The 26,592-nt window shown below is 33.7% G+C and overlaps 2 protein-coding genes and 1 pseudogene across 2 annotated transcripts; all 3 read left to right on the plus strand.

The window, feature by feature from the left end:
* The first annotated feature begins 1,966 nt into the window (after window positions 1–1,966).
* On the plus strand, window positions 1,967–7,776 carry LOC114320709 (pectinesterase 3). The gene is made up of 2 exons (XM_028267772.2): window positions 1,967–3,275; window positions 6,881–7,776. The coding sequence occupies exons 1-2, from the start codon at window positions 2,216–2,218 to the stop codon at window positions 7,558–7,560; spliced, it is 1,740 nt and encodes a 579-aa protein (XP_028123573.2). The 5' UTR covers window positions 1,967–2,215; the 3' UTR covers window positions 7,561–7,776.
* A 32-nt stretch (window positions 7,777–7,808) lies between these two features.
* Window positions 7,809–13,080, plus strand: LOC114320708 (pectinesterase 3). The gene is made up of 2 exons (XM_028267771.2): window positions 7,809–9,288; window positions 12,205–13,080. Exons 1-2 carry the CDS (start codon window positions 8,229–8,231, stop codon window positions 12,882–12,884), a joined length of 1,740 nt encoding a protein of 579 aa, XP_028123572.2. The 5' UTR covers window positions 7,809–8,228; the 3' UTR covers window positions 12,885–13,080.
* Window positions 13,081–21,922: 8,842 nt separating this feature from the next.
* Window positions 21,923–23,173, plus strand: LOC145812782 (protein FAR1-RELATED SEQUENCE 5 pseudogene; annotated as a pseudogene).
* The last annotated feature ends 3,419 nt before the right edge of the window (window positions 23,174–26,592 follow it).

Raw genomic sequence — 26,592 nt, forward strand, 5'->3', positions numbered from 1 at the left:
TTTTAATTTTTATTTTTATTTTTGAAAAAATATAGTATAAAAAAATAAAAAAATTATTTGACTCACAAAAAATAAAAAAATAAAAAAGACGATGTGACTCACAAAGAAAAAGACCTCCCAACCTCATTTTGGATGGACGGCCCTTATCATAATTCTTTTTTTAAAAAAAAAAGAAAGAAAAAGAAAAAATGACGATGTGACTCACAAAAAAAAAAGACCTCCCAGCTGGCAAATCATCCATCACTATCCAGATGACAAAGGCCCATTTTGAAAAAAAAAAAAAAAAAAAATCACTTCTTTTTTTTAAATTTGTTTTTGTCTTTAGTTATTTTTTTTACTGATCTAATTTTTTTTAAAAAAAAAAAATCACTAAAGAGGATAATAAACAAAGAAGATTGTTTATTTTGGTTTATTTTTATCTTTTCATTTTCTTGCTTGTTTTATCGAATTGAATCTAGAAACTTATAACTTTTTGATTTTTTTTTTTTAAAATTCACTAAAAACGAAAATAAGTCAAAAGAAAAAAGTGTAAAAAAAAACTTCCCAAAACACCCCAAATAGTTTTACATATTCAGGAAATTTTTCAAAATTTTTACTATCGAACAAGATAAAAATATGTTAAAGTTTCAATTAGTATATTACATAAAGTTGTTTTGAAAATTTACTATTTTAATTATTTTTTAAATTTTTTTATAAAAAACATGAAAAAAAAATCGATTAGAAGAATTTACTGTTTTTTTAGTGATTTTTTAAACCAAAAAAAGTATGTTGCCAAAACAACCTGAGTTTACGCACAAGATGAATTTAGACTGCACATCAATATTTTTAAAAATAAAATTGTAGACAAAACAATTTAAATATGTAGTCTGATTGGAGAAGATAAATGAGAAAAATTAGAACACTTGAACCAAAAGCTAAGAGTATTTCCAATCGAATAATTAAAATTGTGTCAAAGTATATTTTAATTGACAAAAAGGGTAAAAGTGAAATCTAATGTTATGCATTAAGGAATTGTTTGGTAACAGGTTAAAACAGTAAAAAAATATTTAAAAACAAAAATAAAAAATTCTTTTTCATTCTTTCTATATTTTGCATATTAAAAAAATCACTTCCAAGCCAACATATTAAAAATTTCACTGTAACCCTCCCGCCACATTTCTGACTGATTATTATTTTTGCCCTCGTTTAAAACACAAGTTAGGGCATTATCATTCCAAATTTCTTGTTTTTTTTTTCATCAATGCTAAATAAAGCAAACTACTCATATTACTATATAATTGTCGTAACAATTGACCATATTCATTCTGGAGTACTGTATTTAAATTTATACCATACATCTCAATTGTTCTTAAATAAATGTTTAAAACTTTAAAAAAACTCTCATAATTTGATCACAATAATATCGTATGATAAATATTTATTTTAATTTATTATACACTCAATAATATAATGCAAAACTTTCTTATCATGTGAATTTATAAATTTGAAGTTGTGATTATATAACACTCTCTCCTTATTTGTTTGAGGATATTACAAATCAGTGCATTTCTACAAAAATAATGAATCAATGAAAAACCTTATCAACATTTATAACTAGAAAAATGATTCATCCCCAAATCTCACCCCTCCCCTCAACACACACACACACACACACACACACACACATAAATTCCACTCCCATAAAATTAGAGGAAGGTAAAAATAAGAGAGAGATGAGCATGAGATCGTTTCACATGGGTCTTAATTACGCCATTGGAATGGAATTAAAAAACCTCAATTAGAAAGATGTAACAGGAGTATAATAATTAACGTCATAATTTTTTTAATAATTCTGTAATTATTATTATTTTTTACACAACATATTGTTGTAATTTCTCCTATTTGTTTCTTTCTTTGGAATTTGTATAGTATAGAAACAGTGTCAAACTGGGTACGGCTATTGGAACTAATAATTATGTAGTTTTTATTAGTGAAGGTGACACTTATTAAACTATGATCATCTTAACAAAGAAGCATCATCGAAGAACAGGTCTCTTCTTTGTTTTCTACCTCACTCCAGACAACAATACACGCCTCAATAACTGTCACTACCTTCCTCACAAAACCCCCAATATATACCACCCCCACATTCCTCACAACAACACGAACTCAAACAACAAAAAAAAACATAAAACGCCATTGACAAAAAACTTCCAAGCTCAAGAACTCTATTCCTATGGATAATATCAAGTCCTTCAAAGGCTACGGCAAGGTTGACCCGGTCGAAGAACGAGCATTCAAGCGAAAAACCCGAAAACGTATCGTCATCGTCATCATATCCTCCATCGTACTGGTGGCTGTCATCATTGGATCGGTGGTTGGAACTGTAATTCACAACCGCAACAACGATAACTCCGGCAATACTCCGTCCTCTTCTACCTCCCCCGCCGCCTCTCTCAAAGCGGTCTGTAGCGTAACCCAGTACCCAGATTCGTGTTTCTCTAGCATTAACGCTCTCGAAGCCTCCAATTCTACCACAGACCCGAAAGAGCTCTTCAAGCTCTCGTTGAAAGTGGTCTTCGACGAGCTCTCGAAGATCGCTTCGTTTCCCGATACTCTGATTTCGCAAATCAATGATACCCAAGTCCAATCGGCATTGGAGGTTTGCAAAACTGTGATCGAAGATGCTGTGTATCGACTCAACGATTCGATCTCTTCCATGGATGCGAACCCAGGAGAGAAGATTTTAACAATTCCAAACATCGACGGGTTGAAGACGTGGCTGAGCGCAGCCATTACCGATCAGGAGACCTGTTTCGATGCTCTGATGGAAGCGAATTCGAGTTTGATCGATGAAGTGAGATTGACAATGAAGAACTCAACAGAGTTCGCTAGCAATAGTTTAGCCATTGTTGCTGAAGTAATGGCAATAATGGTCGATGTGAATGTTCCAATTCATAGAAAGCTTTTGGGGGTTTCGGATTCTGGGTTTCCGGAATGGGTTGGGGCGGCGGAGAGGCGGCTGCTTCAGGCGGCGACGGTGAAGGCAAATTTGGTGGTGGCGCAGGATGGAAGCGGAAACTATAGGACGATCGGAGAAGCGGTGGCGATGGTGCCGAAGAAGAGTAAGAGTAGGTTTGTGATATATGTGAAGGCTGGAACGTATGTTGAGAATGTGAATTTAGATAAGAATACTTGGAATGTTATGATGTATGGTGATGGAATGAATCAGACCATTGTTTCCGGCAGCCTCAATGTCGTAGACGGCACTGCTACCTTCCTTTCAGCCACCTTCGGTAAATTTCTCAACTCATGCTTCGTTCTTTCATCTTCTTTTTCTTCGTGCAACCATTTTTGGTTTTACGTAATTGGTGTTATAGGATAATAAACAGAGTCGAGTACACTGAGGCCCTGTTTGGGTGCTTAGTTATTTTAATTGATTTTTTTGACTATTTACCTTGATTAAAAAAATTACGATTGGGATGGTAGTTAATTTTTTTTTGATAATTGAATTAATAGTTGTGTGAAAAAAGAAATAAAATAATTATGATTTAAATATGATATTTTATTTTATTTATAATTTTAGTCTACTTTATTTTTATTGACTATCTTAACAAAAAAAAGCAAAAAAAATTCATATCCCAAACATGCCTGAGTAATAAATTGTTGAAATTTCTAAGGGTGAGCATGGTTCGATTGGATTGGATTGGGGTAAAATTAGAACTAATCTGTTAGTTACGGTTTCTGAAAAATTGGAACCAATCCAATCCGTTTAAATCATGAAACCAATCCGAACCAATCCATTTAAATACGAATTGGATCGGTTTAGGACCACGGATTCACATAATTAAATAATAAAAATATATATATAACACTTTAATTTCATAAAAATATAAACATAGCGCAATATTAGTTCCACAATAGCAACATCTATTTCTATAATAGCGACATACTGTGCTAGAATTTAAACAACCATAATAAAACTGGTTTCACCATAAGTATTTTGACCATTATAAATAAAAACTAAAAACTAACAAACAAAAGTAATAAAAGATGGTATTATACGGTTTTAGGTTTGAGTTTAGATTTTATATAGAATAAGAGAAGATACTATGGGGGATGATGTATAATATAAATATATACTATTTGTATACGATCCGGATCGGTTTCAATCCGGAACCGTGGGGTTCAATCCGGAATCAATCCGTGTACTACGAATTTTTAATTTTTCAATTCGAAACTGAACCACGGATTCAAAAAACTAATCCAAACCTATCAAATTGAACTAAACTAGATCGAATTATAAATTTCACGGATTCCTTACTCAACCCTAGAAATTTCACTTGTTGATAACCACATATGATTTGTATGCCACCACCATCAAAAAAAACCCACCAAGCCATTTGGGCTTCCTTTGGGAAGGAAATTTGAATTAAAATAATTATGTAGGACAAAATTAGTTAATTTAAATAAATAAAATAAAATGTCACATTTAATTTATAATTATTTTATTTTTTTTTATAAAAATTAAAAAAGTTAAAAAAATCTATCATAAATAAAACTTTTTAACCTTAAATTAAAATAATTAAAAAACTAAAAAATTAACCCCATTATTTTCTGTCTCAATTTACTCACAATCATTGGATATATCTTGAAATTTTTACATCTTAAAATTCTTATATGATTCAATGACAATAAATGAATTGGAACAGGGGACAAATTATTTAAAAATAGAAAATCCTTGCACATATTTACTTTAACATGGTGTTTGGCAAGTGGGTTGGGGCTAAAATAGCCACAAAAGACAAAACAGACTATTTTAGCCACAACAAACAAAACATCACATCCAACCCATAATCATTACACTCTTCTCTCACAAAAAAAAGCCAAAAAGCCAAAAAGCCAAAAAGCCCTTCCCAAACCAAGCTTTTTAGCCCAGGCTAAAATAGCCAAAAAAGCTAAAAAGCCAAAAAGCCAACCCACTTCCCAAACGGAGGCTTAATTAGTGGTGATGCGTCTGAAATATGGATCTATGTATTGAATTGGAAAAGAAAAGAGAATATATATACTTCACACACTTTTTTTTAAAAAAAATTAAATTTTTATTCAAATCTATGCTCTAAATATGTCAATTTTTTAAAATTTCTTTTTTAGTGATTGTTTTTAATTTTATTCAAAAGTTTATAACTTTTTAATTAGTCTTGTATAGACGAATTTAAAAAGTTTAAAAAAAATAAAAAGATAAATAAAAAAAACTAATTGTTTTTTTTTTGGGGGTCTTATATGGACTTTTTACCATTTTTAATTTTTTTTTTAAACTTTTTCAATCTGTCTAGTTAAGTAGAATCTAAAAGCATAATTTTTTTTTTTATATATTTTTAAAAAATTACTAAAAACAAAAAAAAAATTAAAATCTAAACAACTACGATTTTCTTGAAAGGGAAAGACAAAAATGCTAAAACCCCAAGTAAATTACTTTTTTACACAATTGTGTAAAATATTCATTGAATTTCCCTGGTATATTTTGGGAAGATAAAAAAAAGGCTAACTTTTGGTTTATTTTTAAAAAGTCAAAAGCCAATTTATTTGTGTAAAAAATTATTTGACAAGTTAAAAATAAGTCAAATTTTGAAATTATGAAAATATCCTTTTATATATGAAAATATCATTCCATGTATGAAAGAGAATTATGATAAAATTATAATTTTACATAATTTCATGGGATAATATGATTAATTTATCTCTTTACTTATTATTGATGTGACAGCATATAAAAATAATTTTGGAAAAAATAAAAAAAATAGCTACGTTTTTTTTTCATCTTTTCCAATGGTTTTTGACATAAGCCAAAAAGCAAAGAAATAAGCAAAAAAAAAAAAAAAACACTACTTAAGGCTTATTTTAGGAAGGTGATAAAAAGTAATTTTTTGGCTTTTAATTAAATTTTTGATTTTTTTAGACAAATGATTTGGGAAGTTAGTAAAAAGTGACTTTTGAATTTTTTTATTAATATTTGTTTATAATGTCAAATTATAATGAAATGACCAAAATATCCCTAGCCAATTGAAAAATTACACATTTTTACCCTTTCATTTTCCATCTATGAAAGGTAATTTTGTAATTTTTCTTTTGACTTAAAAACTCAACCCCAAGACTTGTCCAAAAGTCTAACTTAGGCCTCGTTTGACATACAACATTTTTAACTTAAAAGTTAAAAAATTATTAAAAAAATTAAAAAGCTTATAACTCATATCAAAAAATCAAAAATTTCATTTTCTCTCTACTTTTTATACATTTTCCAAATAAACTAATTTTTGTACATTGTATTTTAATCAAAAAAATAATAAATTACTAAAATAACTTATCCTCGATACCTTAATTGCTGTAATTTTCAATCACCTTAATTATAGGAGCAAGAAATAACATATGTGACTAAAGCAAAAATGTGTGTAAGTACTGATAGTAACATAGGGCACAACTAGTCAATGCAAATTTGGTGGCCAAACTTTTCGCTTTTTCCTTTAAAAAAAATAATAAATAAAAACTGCGTAGCATTTCTTCTTAGATGTCATTGCCAAAATATATATATATATATATATATATTCTTTCCGTCTCATTTTAATAGTTCATTTTGAAATTTTTTAACTTTTTAAGGAGACTGATAATCATTATATTAAAATTTAAATTTTAAAATATTAATTCTAAAAATATCCTTCTATTTTTATTTTAAAATTTTAACTTTTCAAAAGTAGACGTATATTTTAGAATAACAAAATTTGAGATAATGGACTAATAAAATGAGATGGAGGGAGTATCTAATAATGTCAATTTATTCATGTTTAAATTCATATTTTAAAGCTTAAGTACTGATTTTTATATTTTCTATATATGTGAATACCAGCGGTTTCAGGCATGGGTTTCATTGCAAAAAATATGGGGTTTTGGAACACCGCTGGAGCAATGAAGCAACAAGCTGTAGCGGTCCAGTCTTCTTCCGACTTATCCGTGTTCTACCAATGCACTTTCAATGCTTACCAAGACACCCTTTACCCCCACGCCAACCGCCAATTCTACAGCAATTGCGACATCATCGGCACTATTGACTTCATATTCGGCAACGCCGCGGTTGTCTTCCAAAACTGCAACATCCAACCCCGACAACCCTTAACCAACCAGTTCGACACCATCACGGCCCAAGGAAAGACTGACAAGAATCAAAACACTGGGATCTCTATTCAAAAATGTTTCGTGTCGTCTTTTGATAACCTTACAGCCGAAACTTACCTAGGTAGACCTTGGAAGAACTACTCCACTACAGTCGTCATGGAGACCAACATTGGGTCATTTTTGAACCCATTGGGTTGGGTTCCATGGAATGGTCCCGCTGACCCGCCTAGCACCATATTCTATGCTGAGTACCAAAATACTGGACCAGGGTCTAATGTGACTAACAGGGTTAAATGGACTGGATACAGATCCAATATTACAAAGTCTCAAGCTTCGAAATTCACAGTTAAATCTTTCATCGATGCTGACGTTTGGTTACCAACAACAAATGTGGTGTTTGATTTAACCTTGTGATTAGGAAATTGTTTTTGTTACCTGAAAGGTTTGCAATTTGTTTCAATATAGAAATTGGTGGAACATAGAATTTGTATTGTGTTTTTTGTTTTGTTTTTTTTTTTCACTGTCCTTTATTCTAACTGTTCCTTTTAAGTTGTAACATTCTATTCTTTTGCTTATACTTGTATTCCCATGAAAGTTAAATGAAAAAAAATTTAATGTTAACTGCATGCATATGTTTGATTCAGAATTAGCTATTTATCAATTGAAAAAATTGATAATCAAAAAATAGAAAACAAAACACATCTCACACATTTTTCAGGTAATTAGTTTTTTAAAACTTATTTAAGTTATTTTCTATTTAATAAAGGAGTGAGAAATTATGATTTAATGAAAATTTAAAATATAATTACCAAAAAAACTTTAAAAAATTAAATTATGAATATTTATAAAATTTATTTTTTAAAAAAACTTCTCGAGAGAGAGAGAGAGAGAGAGAGAGAGAGAGGGAGTTGGCCTTGGAAACTTCTTTGTTCTCCACCTCACTCCAGACAACAAGACACGCCCAAAAAACTGTCACCACCACCTTTTTCACGAAACCCCATATATATATCAGATTCACACCCCCCACAATCCTCACAAAAACGCCATTGACGAAGCTTTCAAGCTCTCAGAACTCTATTCCAATGGATACAATCAACTCCTTCAAAGGCTACGGCAAGGTCGACCCGGTCCAAGAGCAGGCATTCCGGCGAACAACCCGGAAACGCATCGTCATCCTCATCGTCTCCGCCGTCGTACTGGTGGCTGTCATCATTGGCGCGGTGGTCGGAACTGTAATTCACAAACGCAACGACGATAGCTCCGACGATACTCCGTCGTCTTCTACCTCCCCTGCCGCCTCTCTCAAAGCCGTGTGTAGCGTAACCCAGTACCCAGATTCGTGTTTCTCGAGCATTAAAGCTCTCGAAGCGTCCAATTCTACCGCAGATCCGAAAGAGCTCTTCAAGCTCTCGTTGCAAGTGGTTTTCCACGAGCTCTCGAAGATCGCTTCGTTTCCCGATACCCTGATTTCGATGAGCAATGATGCCAAAGTCAAATCGGCATTGGGGGTTTGCAAAACCGTGATCAAGGACGCTGTAGATCGGCTCAATGATTCCATCTCTTCTATTGATGCGAACCCAGGAGACAAGATCTTAACGGTTTCAAACATCGATGATCTGAAAACGTTTCTGAGCGCCGCCATTACAGATCAGGACACCTGTTTCGATGCTCTGATGGAAGTGAATTCGAATTTCGTCGATGAAGTGAGACTAAAAATGAAGAACTCGACAGAGTTTACGAGCAACAGTTTAGCTATTGTTGCTAAAGTATTGGGAATTCTAGGAGATGTGAATGTTCCGATTCATAGGAAGCTTTTGGGGGTTTCGGATTCTGGGTTTCCAGAATGGGTTCGGGCGGCGGAAAGGCGGCTGCTTCAGGCGGCGACGGTGAAGCCGAATTTGACGGTGGCGATTGACGGAAGCGGAGACTATAAGACGATCGGAGAAGCGGTGGCGAAAGTGCCGAAGAAGAGTAAGAGTAGATTTGTGATACATGTGAAGGCTGGAAAGTATGTTGAGAAAGTGATTTTGGATAAAAATACTTGGAATGTGATGATCTATGGTGATGGAAAGACTGAGACCGTTATTTCAGGCAACCTCAATTTCATCGACGGCACGCCGACTTTTTCAACGGCTACTTTCAGTAATTTTCTCAGATTTCAACTCATTTTCATTTTTTTGTTCGATTTCAGTTACTTAGGGTTAGTTATAGAAATAATTACTTGTTAATGGTTTATGAATTATCTTTGGTTTGGTTTTGAGAAAAATTAGTTTGCCGAAAAAACTAAATTACTTATCATTTTTATCTTTTTGGATCGTAGGATCAATTTAAAAAAAATTAAATATGTTTTTAATATTTATTTTTGTTAAACTAATTTATATATTTTTTTAAAATGAAACAATATTGGAAGAATAGATAGGATAGACCAGAGTCTTTCTTTGAGTGTGAACGCATTGACAAAAAAAAAAGTCGGCTTCCGTCATTTTTGCATATTTTCATAAAATGAAATTGTATGTAATGATTTTGGTTTTGGTTGTTTTTCAAAAATTACTTTTTGACTATTTTTTGTTTATGGTATTTTTACTTTTTGTGATTTTTTTTTAATGTTATTTTATTTCTTTTATTTTCATTTTGTTGATGCAGTCATTTTCTTTTACATAATTAGCATTAATTATAGAATTAATTAGTAATGATTGTGAATTTGGGCCTTGAGACAGTAGTGTATTGGAAGAAAAGCAAGGAATCGAACAGTATCAAGATCTCGAGGTTGAATTTGGGCCCACGGTCCACTTTAATGATCTAATTTCTTGATTTTCTATAATTTCATGTATAAATTATATTAAAAAAATAAATTAAATTGATTTTATAATTATAATTATATAAGTTAATTATATTTTTTGTAAAAAATTTTAAGTAATTTATTTTAAAATTATTTTACTTTAAAAAAATTAAATCTAATAAAATTATATAATTACAATTATGGAATCAATATATAGAGAAATAGGGAAATTCACTCCTAATTATGTCATTTTTTTATATAGTTATGACTATTTTTTTTTTTTTTTAGTTATGTAACAATTTCTTTTATTACATATATAAGTACATATGTAGCTTCTTATATGAATTCACATATAATATAAAATTTAAAAGGAATGATAAAATTCATCCAATAACATATTAAAAGCCATATGGGTTTTGAATGCCAATGCCACCAACCCATGTGGTTTGATGCCTTTAACATGCATGCCCTAAAATCTTTGTTTGAATGTTTTTTTGGTGTTCTGGACTACACAAGATCCGCACCATGTGCAAAGTCTGATTTAATTAAATAAACTAATTAATTATTTTAACATGCATCTTTAGTGGTGATGGTCTAAGTGTTCTTCAATTATGAGACATACCATATTAATTTGTAGCCTCATCCATATGATATGATGTGTAGGGTCTAGAATAGATTGATGACTTTGATTTTCTTTATAAAAAAATAAAAAAACAAATCTGGTACGTGATAATGCTGGGCCGGCCGTGATTCAGAGTCATCACAATAATACCAGCTTAATTAATTATTGACGCGGCTAGTTTAATAAAAACGAATTGAGTTGTACAAGTTCTGACTCATTTATTAATTGAGCTTAAATCTAAATTTGAACTCGAATCGAATACATAATTGACTCAAGCTCAAGTTGGGATCATTAAGTTTTTTTTATCAAGCTCGAGTTGAGCTAAAAGTTCCAATTGAACGTAAAAATAAATTTGTCGTATACATTATAAATATTATTTATGCTATTATATATATATACTTATGTAATACATTTTGTATTATAATTGATAAATGGTAATTGTGTCGAGCTTATCTTAGCTCAAACTCAACTTGTTTATTAATGGAGCTTGAATTTAGGCTTGAGCAAATACACAACTAACAAGTCCGAACGAACTGAGCTAAACTTGAATTGTTCATGAATAATTTAATTCATTTTAAAACGCTCTATATTAATACTCAAGCCGAGTTTTAGGATTGTCTAACTCTTTTCCTCTTTCCTTTTACCTTAGAAAATGTGTTATTCTTTATTTAGTTGCAAAAACAATAATTCAACCCCCAAGACTTTTTCAAAAGTTTGACTTAATTCTGTAATTTTTAATCATCTTAATTATAGGATGAATTGTATATATACATATGGTACAACTTGTGTGGAAAAATAAAATGCTAATAACCTGTGATGATGACACATTAAGTGTAGTGGCTGATCTATATATTTCATACATAATGTCAATTAGTTCTATTATAACCATACCCACCTAAGCCGCCCATTTACGCATTTTGTTTTTGGAAAATGTTTGGTGGTCACAAATTCTGTGGCTCAAATGGCTCGAAAATGCCTAAACGACGTCGTTTTAGCATTTTCGGAGTTGTTTTGTACCCAAAACGACGTCGTTTTGATATTTTCGGGTCATTTGAGCCACAGAATTTGTGGCCACCAATCATTGCTGTTTGTTTTTTTTCAAGCCACCTTCTGATGCACATTATTTTTTTTTCAAGCCACCCTCTGGTGCACATGGTTCCTTTCCAAGCTGCCATCCTTTGGCGCCCACGGTTTATCTGCTGCCATCACCATTTAGCAACCGTCATAAGTTGCTTGTTGCACGTTTGTTGGTTCAACACTCATTCTCCTAGAATGGTCCAATACGACAATAAACTATCTATCCATGTTTTATTTTATTTTTAATTGCATTTCATATTTTAGTTTCTCTCTTTAAACTCAAATTGGTATTCCTACTTGACTTTGAAGGGTGTTAAATAAAGTAACTATACATTATATCTATCATACATATCATATTATATTCATAATCATACTTAGATTTTGTTTTCTCCATATAAAGGAGTCTTATATACATTATTACAACATTCAATATAGTATTCTCTTTTTCTCTCTCTCTCTCTTTTAAAAATTGTAACAAGTTCATTGTTTAGATTAATGAATAATGTCACTTAGTTCATGCTTAGATTAATATTTTTAAGCCAAAGTGCTGATTGATATGTTTCGTACATGTGAAAACCAGCTGTTGCAGGGAAGGGCTTCATTGCAAAAGACATAGGGTTCTGGAACACAGCCGGAGCGGCAAAGCACCAAGCCGTGGCGGTCCGGTGCGCGTCCGACATGTCTGTGTTCTACCAATGTGCTTTCAACGCTTTCCAAGACACTCTCTACGCTTATGCTAACCGCCAATTCTATCGCGATTGTGACATCACAGGCACCATCGACTTCATATTCGGCAATGCTGCAGTCGTCTTCCAAAACTGCAACATCCAACCCCGACAACCCATGAGCAACCAGTTCGACACCATCACGGCCCAAGGAAAGAGCGATAAGAATCAGAACACTGGAATTTCAATTCAAAAATGTACCATGTCGCCTCTAGACAGCCTCACTGCCCCAACTTACCTTGGTAGGCCTTGGAAGAACTTCTCTACCACAATTGTCATGCAGACCAACATTGAGTCATTCTTGAACCCATTGGGTTGGGTCCCATGGGTTGGTACCGCTGACCCGCCCAATACCATATTCTATGCCGAGTACCAAAACACTGGGCCAGGGTCAAGTGTGGCTAATCGGGTTAAATGGGCTGCATATAAGTCCAGTCTTACGATGGCTCAGGCCTCCAAGTTCGCGGTCCAATCCTTCATCGACGGTGGTGTTTGGTTACCCGATACAAATGTGGTCTTTGATTCAGCCTTATGATTTGAAAATTGTTTTTGTTAGGCGAAAGGTTTGCAATGAGTTTCAATACACAAATTGGTGGAACATAGAATTTGTATCGTGTGTTACCTTTTCTTTTTTCTTTTTGTATTTCACTGTACTTTCTTCTAATAGTTGGTTTTTAAGATGTAACATTCTATTCTTTTGGTTATACTTATAAAGGAAATTTTACTAGAAACACTCCTATCATATTTATTCTTAAGTTATGTTATTTTTTTCTTTAATGATGATTAGTTTTTTTTTAGTTATATTTTATTTTAGTTATAACTCATGAGAAATTTGGTTATGGCTCATCTGTTTTTTTGTTATAATTTTTCTTTTAATTATGACTCAAAAAGTATATAAAATTATATTATTTTTTATTTAGTTATAAGGTATAAAGGTGTGTACTATAATCTTTCCCTGCTTGTTTGTTCTGATTTTTCTTAACTTGGTGTAAGCCTTTTAGTGGAAGGATTCCAGTGTAAATGTCGTTTGACTTTAGTAATGAAATTTGTCCTTCATAACCAAAAAAAAAAAAAATCTAAAGAAGACTCATCAATTCAATAAAATATTGACTCCAATTACTGGGACACGGCTAGATTAAAGTTGGCTAAGCATTTACGTCATTCCTTCAAAGCAATTTTATCAAACGGTATTTCATGTCATTCCTCACCATTTAACTTCTTGGCTTGTTCTCAAAAAAAAAAAACTTCTTGGCTTTATTTGCCTTTCAATTCTCTTTTCACACTTTCCACTTCAATTGAAGTTTGTTTGATAGCAAACCAAAAAATAAATAAATAAATAAATAAATTGAGGCTAAGGAAGCACTACTGACTTGTGAATTAGGAAGTCACTATTTTAGTCAAAATAATTAAAAAGTTCCTTTTAAAAAGTTATTTTATTTTATTTATATATTTTTATAAAAATTTAAAAAATCACTAAAAAAATTAATTTTTAAAACAACTTTATGTTTAGAATTTTTATTTTTAATTATTGAGTAATACTATATAAACACAAATTCTATAAGGAAAATTGTGTGTAATTGTATTATCAATTGCATCGCACAAGTTTTGTGGTTGCAACAAGTAGGGACTAAAGGGGTTTGAGTGAGTCTAGTCACTAGGGTTTGGGTCGAATGGGTAGTTGGGTTGGCCCAGGATGGACTGAGGATGACGTGGTGGGTTGAGGGGAGATGGATTGAGGGTGACAGAGGTGGGTTGGAGAGTTGAGGGTCCATAAAGGGATTGTGTGTGTGAGGGTCTTTAAAGGTATTTTTTGAGTGTATTTTAATGATTCAAATTGTTCATATTATAAGATTTGTCGAGTATATTATTTATATAAAAATGTAAGTTAATCGGATATCAATAATATCATGATCAAGTCTTAATTATTTTTAAAACATTATTAAAATCATGTTAACCGTTTATTTTTTAAAAAAATCTTATTTTTTTTATATAAATAATCTACTTGACAAATCTTGTAATATGAACGATTCAAATCATTTAAAAAGACTTGGGACACCCTTTCAATAGGCCTCAAAGCAAACTAATGTGCTTGTGTAAGAATTGTCAAGGTGGGCTGGCGAACATGAGAAAGCATTGAGGGCCTATTTGTTTTAAGAGGTAGGTGTCAGGATTGGACTAAAGTGAGGAAGCGATAACAATTATCATGTTTGTTTTCAAAATGAACCTCAAGATTCATAGTCTCTCGTGACTATGAAAGGCCTTGGATGAGAGGACTAATAGTGATCTAGGGGAGGTGGTATTCAAAAATGAATCTCTTGGGACTATGGGTTAATTACCTGTTTTACCTTTGTGTTTATTGCCAAATTTGATAGTTGGAATCATTAATATTTATAAAAAAAAAAAAGAGGAACAACATTGAGTAAAAAAAATTTGATAGTTGGATTATTTAATATTTAAAAAAAAAAAAGAAGTAGAACAACAACATTGAGTAAAAAATTATTTATCCTTTAGTTGGTATAAGCCTAAATTTGATAATAATGCAAAGGGTATTTGTGAAATTTTACATGGTTAATCACACTCATATCTCTCAAAATAAACATGAACTATTACTAGTCCACTTGTTATCAAACAAATATAAATTTTCTTAATCTCCTCATTAACGGTCCCCTCACTAATAATCTATTTCATTCTACCTCTGAAAACAAATGAGCCCTGAGGGTAGCGAGGGAAGGCAAAGGAAGTGGTGGGGTGCATGGAGGACGGGGTTCCATTAATTGCAAAATAGGTTGAAAGAGGCAAATAAGATTTCGGGAAGTTGATTAAGCCTTTGTTTGGAAGATGAGTTGGCCTTTTAACTTTGTGATTATTTTAGTTTAGAGCTAAAAAATCTCGTTTGAGATAAGTTTTTTAGTGTTTTTTGTGAAAAGAAAAAATAAAATGATTATACTTTGGATGTGATGTGATATTTTGTTTTATTAATTTTTTAGCTTATTTTGTCTTTTTATGGCTATTTTAGCCTAGGCTTTTTATGCCAAGCGAAGCCTAAAAGTTAATTTTTTGATTTTTTTATGACTTTTTTTAATATAAAAAAATACAGAGGTGATGTGACCCAAACCAAGTTTCCAAATTGACCTTTTGTCTTTTTAAATAAAATTATGAGTTGGCTAGCTATCTAAAATTGTTTGGGATTTCTCAAATAAGTCACTTTTTTTTCCTAAATATTTTTGTTTCTAGCAATTTAAAAAACATTAATTATGTCAAATTTGTTTATTTTTTCAATCCTGTTATGTAGCCCGTGCCTGAAGGCACCGCCAACAATTTTTTTGGTATCACGTGCTACGAAACTCAATGGTAATAAATCAATTCAAAATGGTAATATCACTCCGACTTAAAACTTCACGTATAAGAAACTGAAATTGCTTCTACACATTGAATTAGCGAAAGCATTGATAAATTTCAAAATGAAAGTCCAATAAATGAATTATATATTTGAATGTACCATATGCCAAGAATCTAGAAATATTTGCTAAACTTAAAGTCCAAATAACAAATTTTAGATTTTTGTCCATGTCAAAATGACGCATCTATACACTATAGCAAGTTAAAATGGGATGACTTTCAATAAAAGAATGTTATTGAATTAGTATAACCCTTTCACTTTATCAAGTTTAAATTCCTTCAAATAAAGGTCAATGAATATTTTGATACAAAAGAACCATCCTAGCTAACCCAAAAATAAATAAATAAATAAATAATTTAACATGAGAGAGCCAACCAACAACACGCCGGTAGAAGCAACGTAACCCAATGTTTCTAATATGGATCAATGACCTGCAACAAAATCACTCGCTTAAATTCGCTTCAAAAAACCAATAGCTATGAAAAATCACATCAAAATGCATATGAGAAATCGGAAGAAATTGTAATGAAGAATAATTGTATCAAAAGAAACTGTAACATGAAAAATCGCATCAAAATACATATGAGAAATGGGAAAATCAATAGCTATGAATTAAGAAGAATTGAATATAACTATTATGGTTAATTGAATTATGTCATTCAATGGCGAGGTGAGAATAGACATATGTATGCATTACTAAAGTAAACAAATCAATAGAAAAGCAAATAATAGTATAGATAGATTAATTGAGAATGCCGATAAATCATACAAACCTCCAAATAGAATTAAACTCAAATTTTGTAAGGGGAGTGAATAATTTTCTTTATTAAGACTAAGAGAGTCTTGTTATAAGGAAGAAGAATTTTTGAAGGCTATAAAACCAAACACAATTAAAATTTTAAACAATTAAAGCTTACCTTGTGTGAAGTATCCATTTTTGGATGATTATGCTCCTTTGAGTTTCCATCCCTGTGATAATGCATAACTCATTTTCTAGTTAAAGCATTATGTATAACAATTAGTAGGCAGCAAGAAAAGAATCAAACTTGAAATCAATGTTAATGGGCAAATCTAACTAAAATTAAACCCAAGGTTCATTAAATAAAATTAAGTGTACTATTTTTTTAAGGGATTAAGTTTCTCACGGATGTGCCGTGAATACCAATTTTATGGACACCCTATCAAGTATTGACACGTCATGTATAATAAAGAAATAGTGGGATAGTTTATTTCATACCATAGAGAGAGATAGAGTTGAAGCTTCCAATAACTTAACTACAGTTAGAGTTTTAAATAATATAAAATAAATTATAATGAATTGAATTAGGTTGAGCCCACTTTCAAAAGCTGCGCAAAAAGCTGTTCTTCTTCTCCGACGATCAAAAACTTAGACCTCAACTCCATCTTCTCCAGCAAGAAAAAATCGAGACCATCAAACGTGCATATAATCTAGCGAGTTGTTTGATTATCTCAGTTTTTCTCCTTTTATATTTTTTGAAACAATTTTCCGAATCGTGATATACATTAAAATTATGTGGAACAATTTTGATCGGGTGGCAAAGGAGAGTGGGTTTGGCAAGAGCAAAGGATGAACCATCATTCACCATTAACTGAATGTTCATTTCAATGTCATTTTGTATATTGGATTACAAAATTACTCTTAGCCCCTATTTTAGTTTTTTGTCTTTCTTTCTTTTATTGTCTTTGGATTAAAGATTGGCCTATGAACTCATCCTTAGGAACCCATAATTTACCTTAAACGGGTTTGTGTGGCAAAGATTAAATCGATGAATTACGAGGTCTATGGGTGAAATGAATTTAAACCATTAACTTATTTTTCTGAGTAAATTCTGGATTGATAAGTGTGGGTTTGTAGTGTTGTTGTTTAAAAATTGAAAATAAAATAGTTTTTATTTATTTATTAGGAATAAAAAATAAAAGAGGTTGATCAAATTTATTTTTTTTGAATGTGATCTAGGTTATACCATAGATTTTTAATTTTGAATCAGTATAGGTAAAATAGAAACACAAATCAAACCCACTCAGTTAATGGTGAATGATGATTTCATTTGTGATGTATGTTCATTATTTTTTATTGAATTAAATGTGAGAATAGACATTCTGATTGAATTTTGATTCTAATAAACCTTACACTTCCAAACCAAGACAACATACAACATGAGGCTCAAAAATTTTATAAAGATTCTATTTTATTTGTTACTTTCTTTTATATTATTTTTTAACTAGTACATAAATTTGAATAATGTTAATTTTGTATTATAGATTTGATATGACAAGCACATCAAGTGAAGGGATTGATATCGTATTTTCTGATAACTGTTTAGAAGAAGAATATTTTGTGGATTCAGAATTAGGGGGCTGATTTGAACAATGCAAATTTGTCAGAAAATCAAAAACACATACTGTAGACGCGCCCGCGTGGGGGGGCCTCGCTGCTACAGTTCGGACTCGATTTGGGTCACGGTTCTTAATCTGAACCAAAGAGTCCAAATCTGGCAAATCGTTTTGAGAAAACAGATTTTAGAAAAGAAGTGCCAAACATAGACTGCTTTGCCAGATACAGAGTCGCCACCTAAATATTTTTTATGGGGAATTTAGGAAACCCTGACTCGGTGCCGAAGGCCACATGTCCATCATCACCAGAGTTGCCTCGGCTCGGGAGCTAGGGTACGATTGGGGAAGGTCAGCTATGAGCACCCCCTCTCGCCCGATCCGAAGATCGGCCTCTACTAACCGTGATATCTGTTTTTGAAAACATTATGTGTTCTTATTCCATTTTATTAGCCTAGAATTACTATGTTATGCGCACAGCAAACAAGTATTGACTAGATTGCCTAATTCGGAAATAAACATTGCATATCCGTTCGTTTTGGAAAAATATTTTGGAATTTGCTACTCGCAAGTAGGCTAAGACACGAATTTCAATGAGCCATTTCAACTCAGACAATCCAACCTTCACCCACAAGCATCCAAACAGTTTATCACATAAGCATCTAGCTGCATGGTAATCATACTATCATGGCAACACCCACACACATGCGGTATGCTAAAGCATAAATGCTTACCTAGTACTCCAAGCCAAAATAGAAACCAGTTAGTAATCACATGCATGATCCTAGTTTATGTTAAGAGGGCTAATGCAACACATGCAAAATGCAACTAAGATAGGCTCGGCTAATCTACAATGGCGTGTGAAATGCTACAACTAACATGTATTCAATTTGGATTTGGAATACAAATGCAGTTAGAATGATGCGCCGAGCCCAGTGCATGCAAGGCAAATGTATGAATGCACACATGCATAGCATAAGGTATGCTAATTTAAACATGCCCTAGTCTACCATCATAAGCGGATAAATAAAAGGGAAGAAAGACGTGAGGTTAGAAGACATACACACACTCACGCACGCTTATTACACAATTGCCCTCACTCGGAGGGTCCAAATAAATATTACAGTTCGAATAATAAACACATGAATTATTACAAAACTTCTAATTAATTAACAGAATGAATGCAAAAAGAAAGGTGGCCACAGCCTTGGGATGCGCGAATGATGCGTGCTGGAACCCGGCTCGCCCGGAAAGTCCGTACCATACCACTACCGCCTCTGTTTATACTACCCTGTCTCTTTGAAAATTGCCAAAGTCCTGGGACAGGTTCCTTGCATGCTGCAGAACACCACCGGCTGGAGGAAATGCCCACCGGCCAAATGCAATTTCCATCGGCTGCTGACGGAGTTAACGGCCATTCACTAATGGCCGGTCGGCATTAGATGCTGCCGGTCGGCAGAAACTTCCTGCAGAAGACAGTTTTGACAGCAACAGAGGACAGACAGTATATGGCATGGGATTTCAGGCACATGTGAGCATAGTCATGTTTCCCATCATGCTTTGAACTCAGGGAAGCATGACCCTCGATCCTCGAGCCATCAATTGTGCATGATAACCTAAGTGATCAAGCTTGCCATTTGATGTAAAAATGCATGCAACACACAAATGAGAACCAAGACCCTATCATGCCTAAGTCAAGGGCCCCGGTGACCGAGAGTTAAGGCGCATTACATCACTTATAGTATGAACACTCCTTGACCCTCACACTTGGTTTGACACCCCAAATCAAGTAATGCAATGCAATGTTATGCACTCATGACTCAAGGATACAATATGAGATTAAGAAGCGAGTCATGCCAAGTACCATACAACCACTATGGCAAGTATGCAATGCTAGGCATGCAAGATGTAAATGCAATGCAAACATGGATGATTTAAGCAATAGGAACGTCATGTTACCACACCTAATGAAGCAATCACGCCACAAACATGAGACAAGTATGCAATGGTGGGCTTAAACCATAAAGGGGCAGACCTTAATTCACCCCAAAACAGTGGCCGAAAGTGCCCAAAATGGTGGACAAACACTCATGCCAACATGCAAGCCAATGGACCTAAGGCTAAGGCACAAAAAGGGGACACTTTACTTCCACTAACATGGCCATTCATGGCATGAATTAGACAAACAAAAACAGAATCCTAGCATGCAAAATGGACTCCAAACCCACTGATATGGCAGCTTAAATGGCTCCAATGAGATGCATGCACCAAGGCTCATTTCTAAGCATAAAAGGGCACACCTTCAAAGCATGAAAGAGGTCACATATGCAAACATACAGACATGATTTATGGACTGAAATATGATCCTAAATGGTGCCAAATCATGGGAAAGGTCTAAGCTATGCATGCTAGAGGCCAATATACTCAAGGCTTACAAGCCAAAATACAAAGAGATGACACCAAACATGGCAAGCACGACTGAAACAGATGGCCAACAGACCTCAAACATGGTAAAGTAATGTCAATACCTCCATGAAATTAGGCTAAAACATGCAAGAATCATGGCCTAAACCCAAGATGCATCTCTAGGCCAAATAGAGGAATGTAAAGTAAGTATGTTAAGCATGCAAAAGGGCACAAATCCGACCAAAAACAGAGGTTACATGTGACCTAAAAACACCCAAAAACCTCTGAAAAAGGGCCAAAGTCAATCAAGCATACATGTTATCCTTTAAGCCAAAAAGCAAGGAAATGAGGCAATGAAGGGAGAGAGGTGTCCCTCCCCTATATAAGACTTCAAACCACCTTCCTCACCATTGAAAATCCACTGGTTTTCAGTGGTGAGAAGGCTAAGACACTCAAGTAAACAAGACCTTACAAAGGAAACACCAAAAGGGGCCAAATAAGGCTTAAGAGGGTGAGTTTGAACTCAAACCACAAAACACCCTTAATGAAAGTTCTTAAGCATGAAAATATAAGCTTTTTTTTATGTTATGCAAAAAGCCTAAATCAGCAAGCAAGGTAGGTAAAAAACTAGTGCAAGTTTGGGAAATCTAAAGCAAAGTGATTACCCTTGAAGATCCTTTGAAGAACAGATGATGCAGCCTTCCTCTTTTGATCAAAACCAGTCCAAAAACTCAACAAACAACCCTCAAAGTGCCTCAAAGTCGAAGTAAGGTGTGGTAGTGTGTGTTAGTGCAAAACTAAGGTAGAAATGCACTTTAAGGCCACCAAACACACACAAGGAAGGAGAGAGAGGGAAATATAGAGAGAGAGTGTATGTATATATATAAGCTCTGGTTTTCTCTTCAAACTTGCCAACCTAGAAGAAGGAGGAGAGCCTTCCTCTTATAGAAGTCCCCCTTGCAAAGCTTACACAACAAGCTTGCTTAGAGGGAAATCCCTCCATACACATGTATGGAGGGGAACAGAGTTGGTGCCAGCTATCACAGTTGGCACAAAATATCTACCTAAAGTAGATGAACAGTAGTCGGCTGCTCAAAAATGCCATTTTGACAAAATTGAGTGCCGACCGGCAACAAAAAGTGCCGACCGGCAATATAGATTGCCGATGGAAACAAAACACCAGCCGGTGGCCTCTAGCCATGGCCGGTGATGTGTGGGGATGCCTCACTAGGCATTCCCTGCCCCTCCAAGGCAAAACACAAGTGTTTGGTGCAAAACCAGACACGAAACAGTCGAGTTCGGGGATCCTAAGGCAAGACGCGTAGCCGAGACCTCCGGGAACTCCAAACGAACACAAATAAGGGTAATCACCGAGTGTTCCAATGGTGACGTCCAAGTCTTGAGGACGGTCAAAAATGGGGTGTCTACACCAACCTATCAAGTCTTCTTTGTGTAGCAATCCTTTAGAGCCATGTGAAGGCATGATTTTTGATGAACTAGAAGATGCCATGACTTGTTACAATGCATATGCAAGGAGAAAAGGTTTTGACATTCGAAAAACTCACACTCGACTATCTAGTAAAGATAAGTCATTGATTGGAGTAGAATTTGCTTGTATGAGAGAAGGATACCGTCGACCGAGTTACCAAAAGAAAAATAAGAATGTCACAACTCGTCCTATGACCATGATTGGATGTAAAGCAATGATGCGTTTGAGAAAAGACGAAAGGAAATGGGTTGCAAGTAAATTTGTAACTGAACATAATCATGATTTGTGCTCTCCAAAAAGTACACTTCTACTTCGAGGACATAGAAAAATGACTCTTGCTCAGAAAAATCTCATTGATATGCTTAATGAAGCCGGTGTACCCACTAGAAAGATAGCGTCAGTGTTGAGTCAAGAATTTAGTAGTGATTGTAATGGTGGTTGTGTTACAATGGATATTCAAAATTATTTGGGAAGTAAAAGAAGAAAACTTCTAAAAGATGGAGATGTACAAAGAATGTACAATTACTTTATAAAGAGTCAATCAGAGAACCCAGACTTTATTTACGCAGTTATAGTGGATCAAAATCATTGCATGGGAAATTGTTTTTGGGCCGATGCAAGGTCAAGGTTGGCTTACCAACACTTCGGGGATGTAGTCACATTTGATGCTATGTACTTAACTAATCGCTATGGTATGCCCTTTGTTCCTTTTACAGGTGTTAACCACCACTACCAATCAATTATATTTGGATGTGCTTTACTTGTGAATAAGACGACAGAGTCTTACATATGGTTGTTAAAAACTTTGCTTGAAACAATGGGTGGGCATAATCCTGCTGTTATTATTACTGATAATGACAAAGCCATGGCTAAGGCAATTTCATATGTATTGCCTAATAGTATTCACCGTTTGTGCATGTGGCATATCTTACAAAAAGTTCCTAAACATTTGGCTCATGCTTATAACAAGTATTCCTCATTTCAAGGAGAATTTCACCATTGCATTCATGACACGGTCACAATAGAAGAGTTTGAAAATGAATGGGATGAATTAGTTTGCAAATATGAGTTAAGGGAAAACGAATGGTTGAAAGACTTGTACATGCGGCGTGAAAAATGGGTACCAGCTTATTTGAGGACAGCATTGTGCCGGGATGTCAACAACATAAAGAAGTGAGAGCATAAACAAAATTTTCAAGGATTTCGTCCATTCTAGTACATTGGTTAGTGACTTTGTCCATCAATATGAGAAAGACTTGGATAGAAGATACAAGAAGGAGAAAGAAAAAGATGTTAAAACAAGAACAACCAAAGCAATTTGAAAGACATGTTACAAAATGGAGGCAGGGCGGGAGAAGTGTACACAAGGAAAATATTTTTGTTGTTTCAAGATGAACTATTTTCAAGTCAAAAACACAAAGCATCTAAATATCTTGAGAAAGGAACAACGAAAACATATAAGGTAATGGCAAATGGAAAAGAAAAGCAAATCTATGAAGTAGAATTTGATGGTGTTGAAAAGAAAGCTACTTGTTCATGTCATATGTTTGAATTTGTTGGAATTCTTTGCAGACACATTCTTACTGTCTTTAAAAAATCTCTTGTTGATTATCTCCCTAAACAATATGTTCTTCGAAGATGGACAATAAATGTGAAGGATCATGCTGCACATGAAAATTTGAAGGATGTAGTACAAGAAGGGAAACAAATTTCTTATACTATGATGAGAAATAGTTTGATGATAGAGTTTTTGAAAGTTGTTGAAGAAGGGCAGAAATCACAAAAGAAACATGATTATCTTGCACTTGCTTTGGAAAAGGCACATTGTGAACTTTTAGCTATGGATGATGATAGTAATGAAATTGAAAATGATGATAATTCAGGAAATGAAATATTACTTGAAGGTGGTAAACAAGTCTTGTCCAATTTAGAATTCACTTTGCAAGATCCCTACCTGTTGCTTCAAAGGGGCGACCCAAATCACTTGGACAAAAACATCCTAAAGAGAATCATGTGGGCAAAAAGAGAAAATATAGCATTTGCAAGCAAACAGGGCATATCAGGACTAGTTGTCATCAGCAAAACCAACCAAGGTGATTTATATGATTGCCTTCTTCTTTTTCTTCTTCTTCTTCTTACTTACTAAGTTAAATTTTATGTAATTTTAAGTTATATTTTTTCCCCTCTTTCAGAGATAATGCCAACGTAAGTTTGTCGCCTACCAGTCAAATATTTTATCAGGTAATTTAAAAGTTCTATGAATTTTTGTTTCTTCTCATAGATGATTAGTTGTTTCTCATAAATGAATTTTTTGTTTCTTGAATTTTCTCACATGAAGGACTCCATGCCAATAACTTTGGATCTTCCATGTCCTTAATTTACTGTGTCTCAAGATCCTAAGCCTTCTACATTCATGGTATTAATTTTTTAATTTAGTAATAAAACTTTAAAATTTCAAATTTAATTGATTTACAATTTCATCAATTTTCTAATTTCTTTAATGATTATTCTTATTACCGGATCTAATGATGGAGCCCAGAAAAAACATATACAAGTGAAAGCATCGGAACAACATACATCTCAAGATTGATTTTGGATTGCTGAAGAACATGATAAAAATAACCACTTCGACACAATTGGTATTGAGTAATGATAACCAACTGGTAGATGTTTGATATTATTTGAGTGTGATAACTATTAATAGCTAGTGCCACTTTGAGTCTTTTTTGAGTTCAATTAACTATGATAGTTGGTAATTTTTATGATTGAATTTAGTTATTGTGATATGCATTACTTGGGACAATACATGATCGATGAGTGATTTTATTATAATTTATTTATGAAGCTAGAGAGAAAGTTACTAGACTCAAAAAAATTCACATGTATTTCGTCTAGTAGCTGGAACAAAAAAACAGGTATACAGGTGGAGTTCCATCTATTATTTTGGACAAAAATTCCATTCCCCATTTAGAACTTGCTTCTAAAAAATTTTCAGTACATCTAAAAATTCCCGCCCCCGACTTACATCACTTTTGTTGCAAGCTCTAATGAAACAGTAAATTCACCAAATATATATATAATCAAAGTTTCAACTGGATTATTGCAATATTGAGTGTGCCTTTGGTGTCAATGCTCACAATAAGATTTAACAAGCAGCACTAAAATTTGATTTTCCTTTAATGCAAATAAAATAGTACTTATATTTTTCTGATTCACAAAAATAAAAATTTTATTGATGAAATCTTATATACAAAATGATAATGAGACAAACATCAACAAAAAGAAAGCTAAAAAATAGCATCGTAGCCAAAAAACAGAAAGGGAAAAAAAAAGGAAAACAAAAGGAAAACAAAATAAAGAAAAAAATCCTAACAAAAAAGCCAAGAAACACCAATCACAAAATTGAACTCTCAGAGAAGAATTAGATCATTCCCAATCCTATGACTTGAGCAAACAAGACTTGAGTAAAAAATAGACCAAAAATCCGTCTGAATAGGTGTTTTAGAGAAAGAAAACGCCTAAAACTTTTACAAGCTACAAATGGGATCAAATAATTAATTTTTTTAATCAAAAAATAAAAATAAACTACTTTGGAGGGTCAAGAGCAGATTTCAACTGCAAATCCTCGATCCTTGCTTGGCCACCATGGGTGAAATCCCAATCCCACGAGCACTGTTTTCTGAAACACATTCCCACCACATCAGTACCGATATCACTATCCTCGATTAGACCTCTGGCTTCGAGTCCTCAACGCCATATTACTGGTGTTTTTCACCGGATTTCCTTTGCTCTAGTTGTGACCTGAACAAAATCGTTCCAGGCAAAGAATGATGGATTTATATCACGATTTGGAAAATTGTTTCAAAAAATAGAAAGGGAGAAGAACTGAGATAATCAAACAACTTACTAGATTATATGCACATTTGATGGTGGTTTCAATTTTTTCTTGCCGGAGAAAACGAAATTGAGGTCTAAGTTTTTGATTCTCACTTCTCGCTTTTGTTTTTTCTATCATCCCTCCTGTGTGGGTGAAAATCTGACCACACTGCCCGTTTAGTGATCAGCTGGAGAGCACAAGCAGAATAGATGGCTTAAGCAACCTGAAACAGAAAGAAAAAGCTCCGGCGGTGGTTCTTCCACCCGGGGGCACTCCGACGATCAAGTCAGTATATCTCTCAAAGATAATCAAGTACTAAACTGAATACTCAAAGTATAAATTACATACCTTAGACCCACGGGGGTGCCTCTCTTTTATAATATACTCAATCCAAGTCCCACTAGAAGTATGACTTCTATGAACTCCAATTTACTGTTTACTCTGGACCCTTCAAGAGATAAAGATAAACTCCCTAAGAGCTTTATCCTTATCTTGGTTAAGTCCATTCTTTGCCCTAGGACTCTTGCCTCTTATCTCGGATTCCGATATCTTCGGAGATGACCTCGGCTTCTCCGAGATTACCTCGGCTTAACTTACCAGGGCACGTGGCACCTCGGCTAACACGTCGGCGTCACCATGCCACGTGTTGGTATTCAGAAAATACATCCCCACAACTGCCCCCTAGGTTCTATTACCTCGGCATTCTGAGGTGATGGAAT

This window comes from Camellia sinensis, chromosome 15 (assembly GCF_055761805.1).
Source record: "Camellia sinensis isolate YWXY chromosome 15, ASM5576180v1, whole genome shotgun sequence".
In the NCBI taxonomy this organism is placed as follows: domain Eukaryota; kingdom Viridiplantae; phylum Streptophyta; class Magnoliopsida; order Ericales; family Theaceae; genus Camellia; species Camellia sinensis.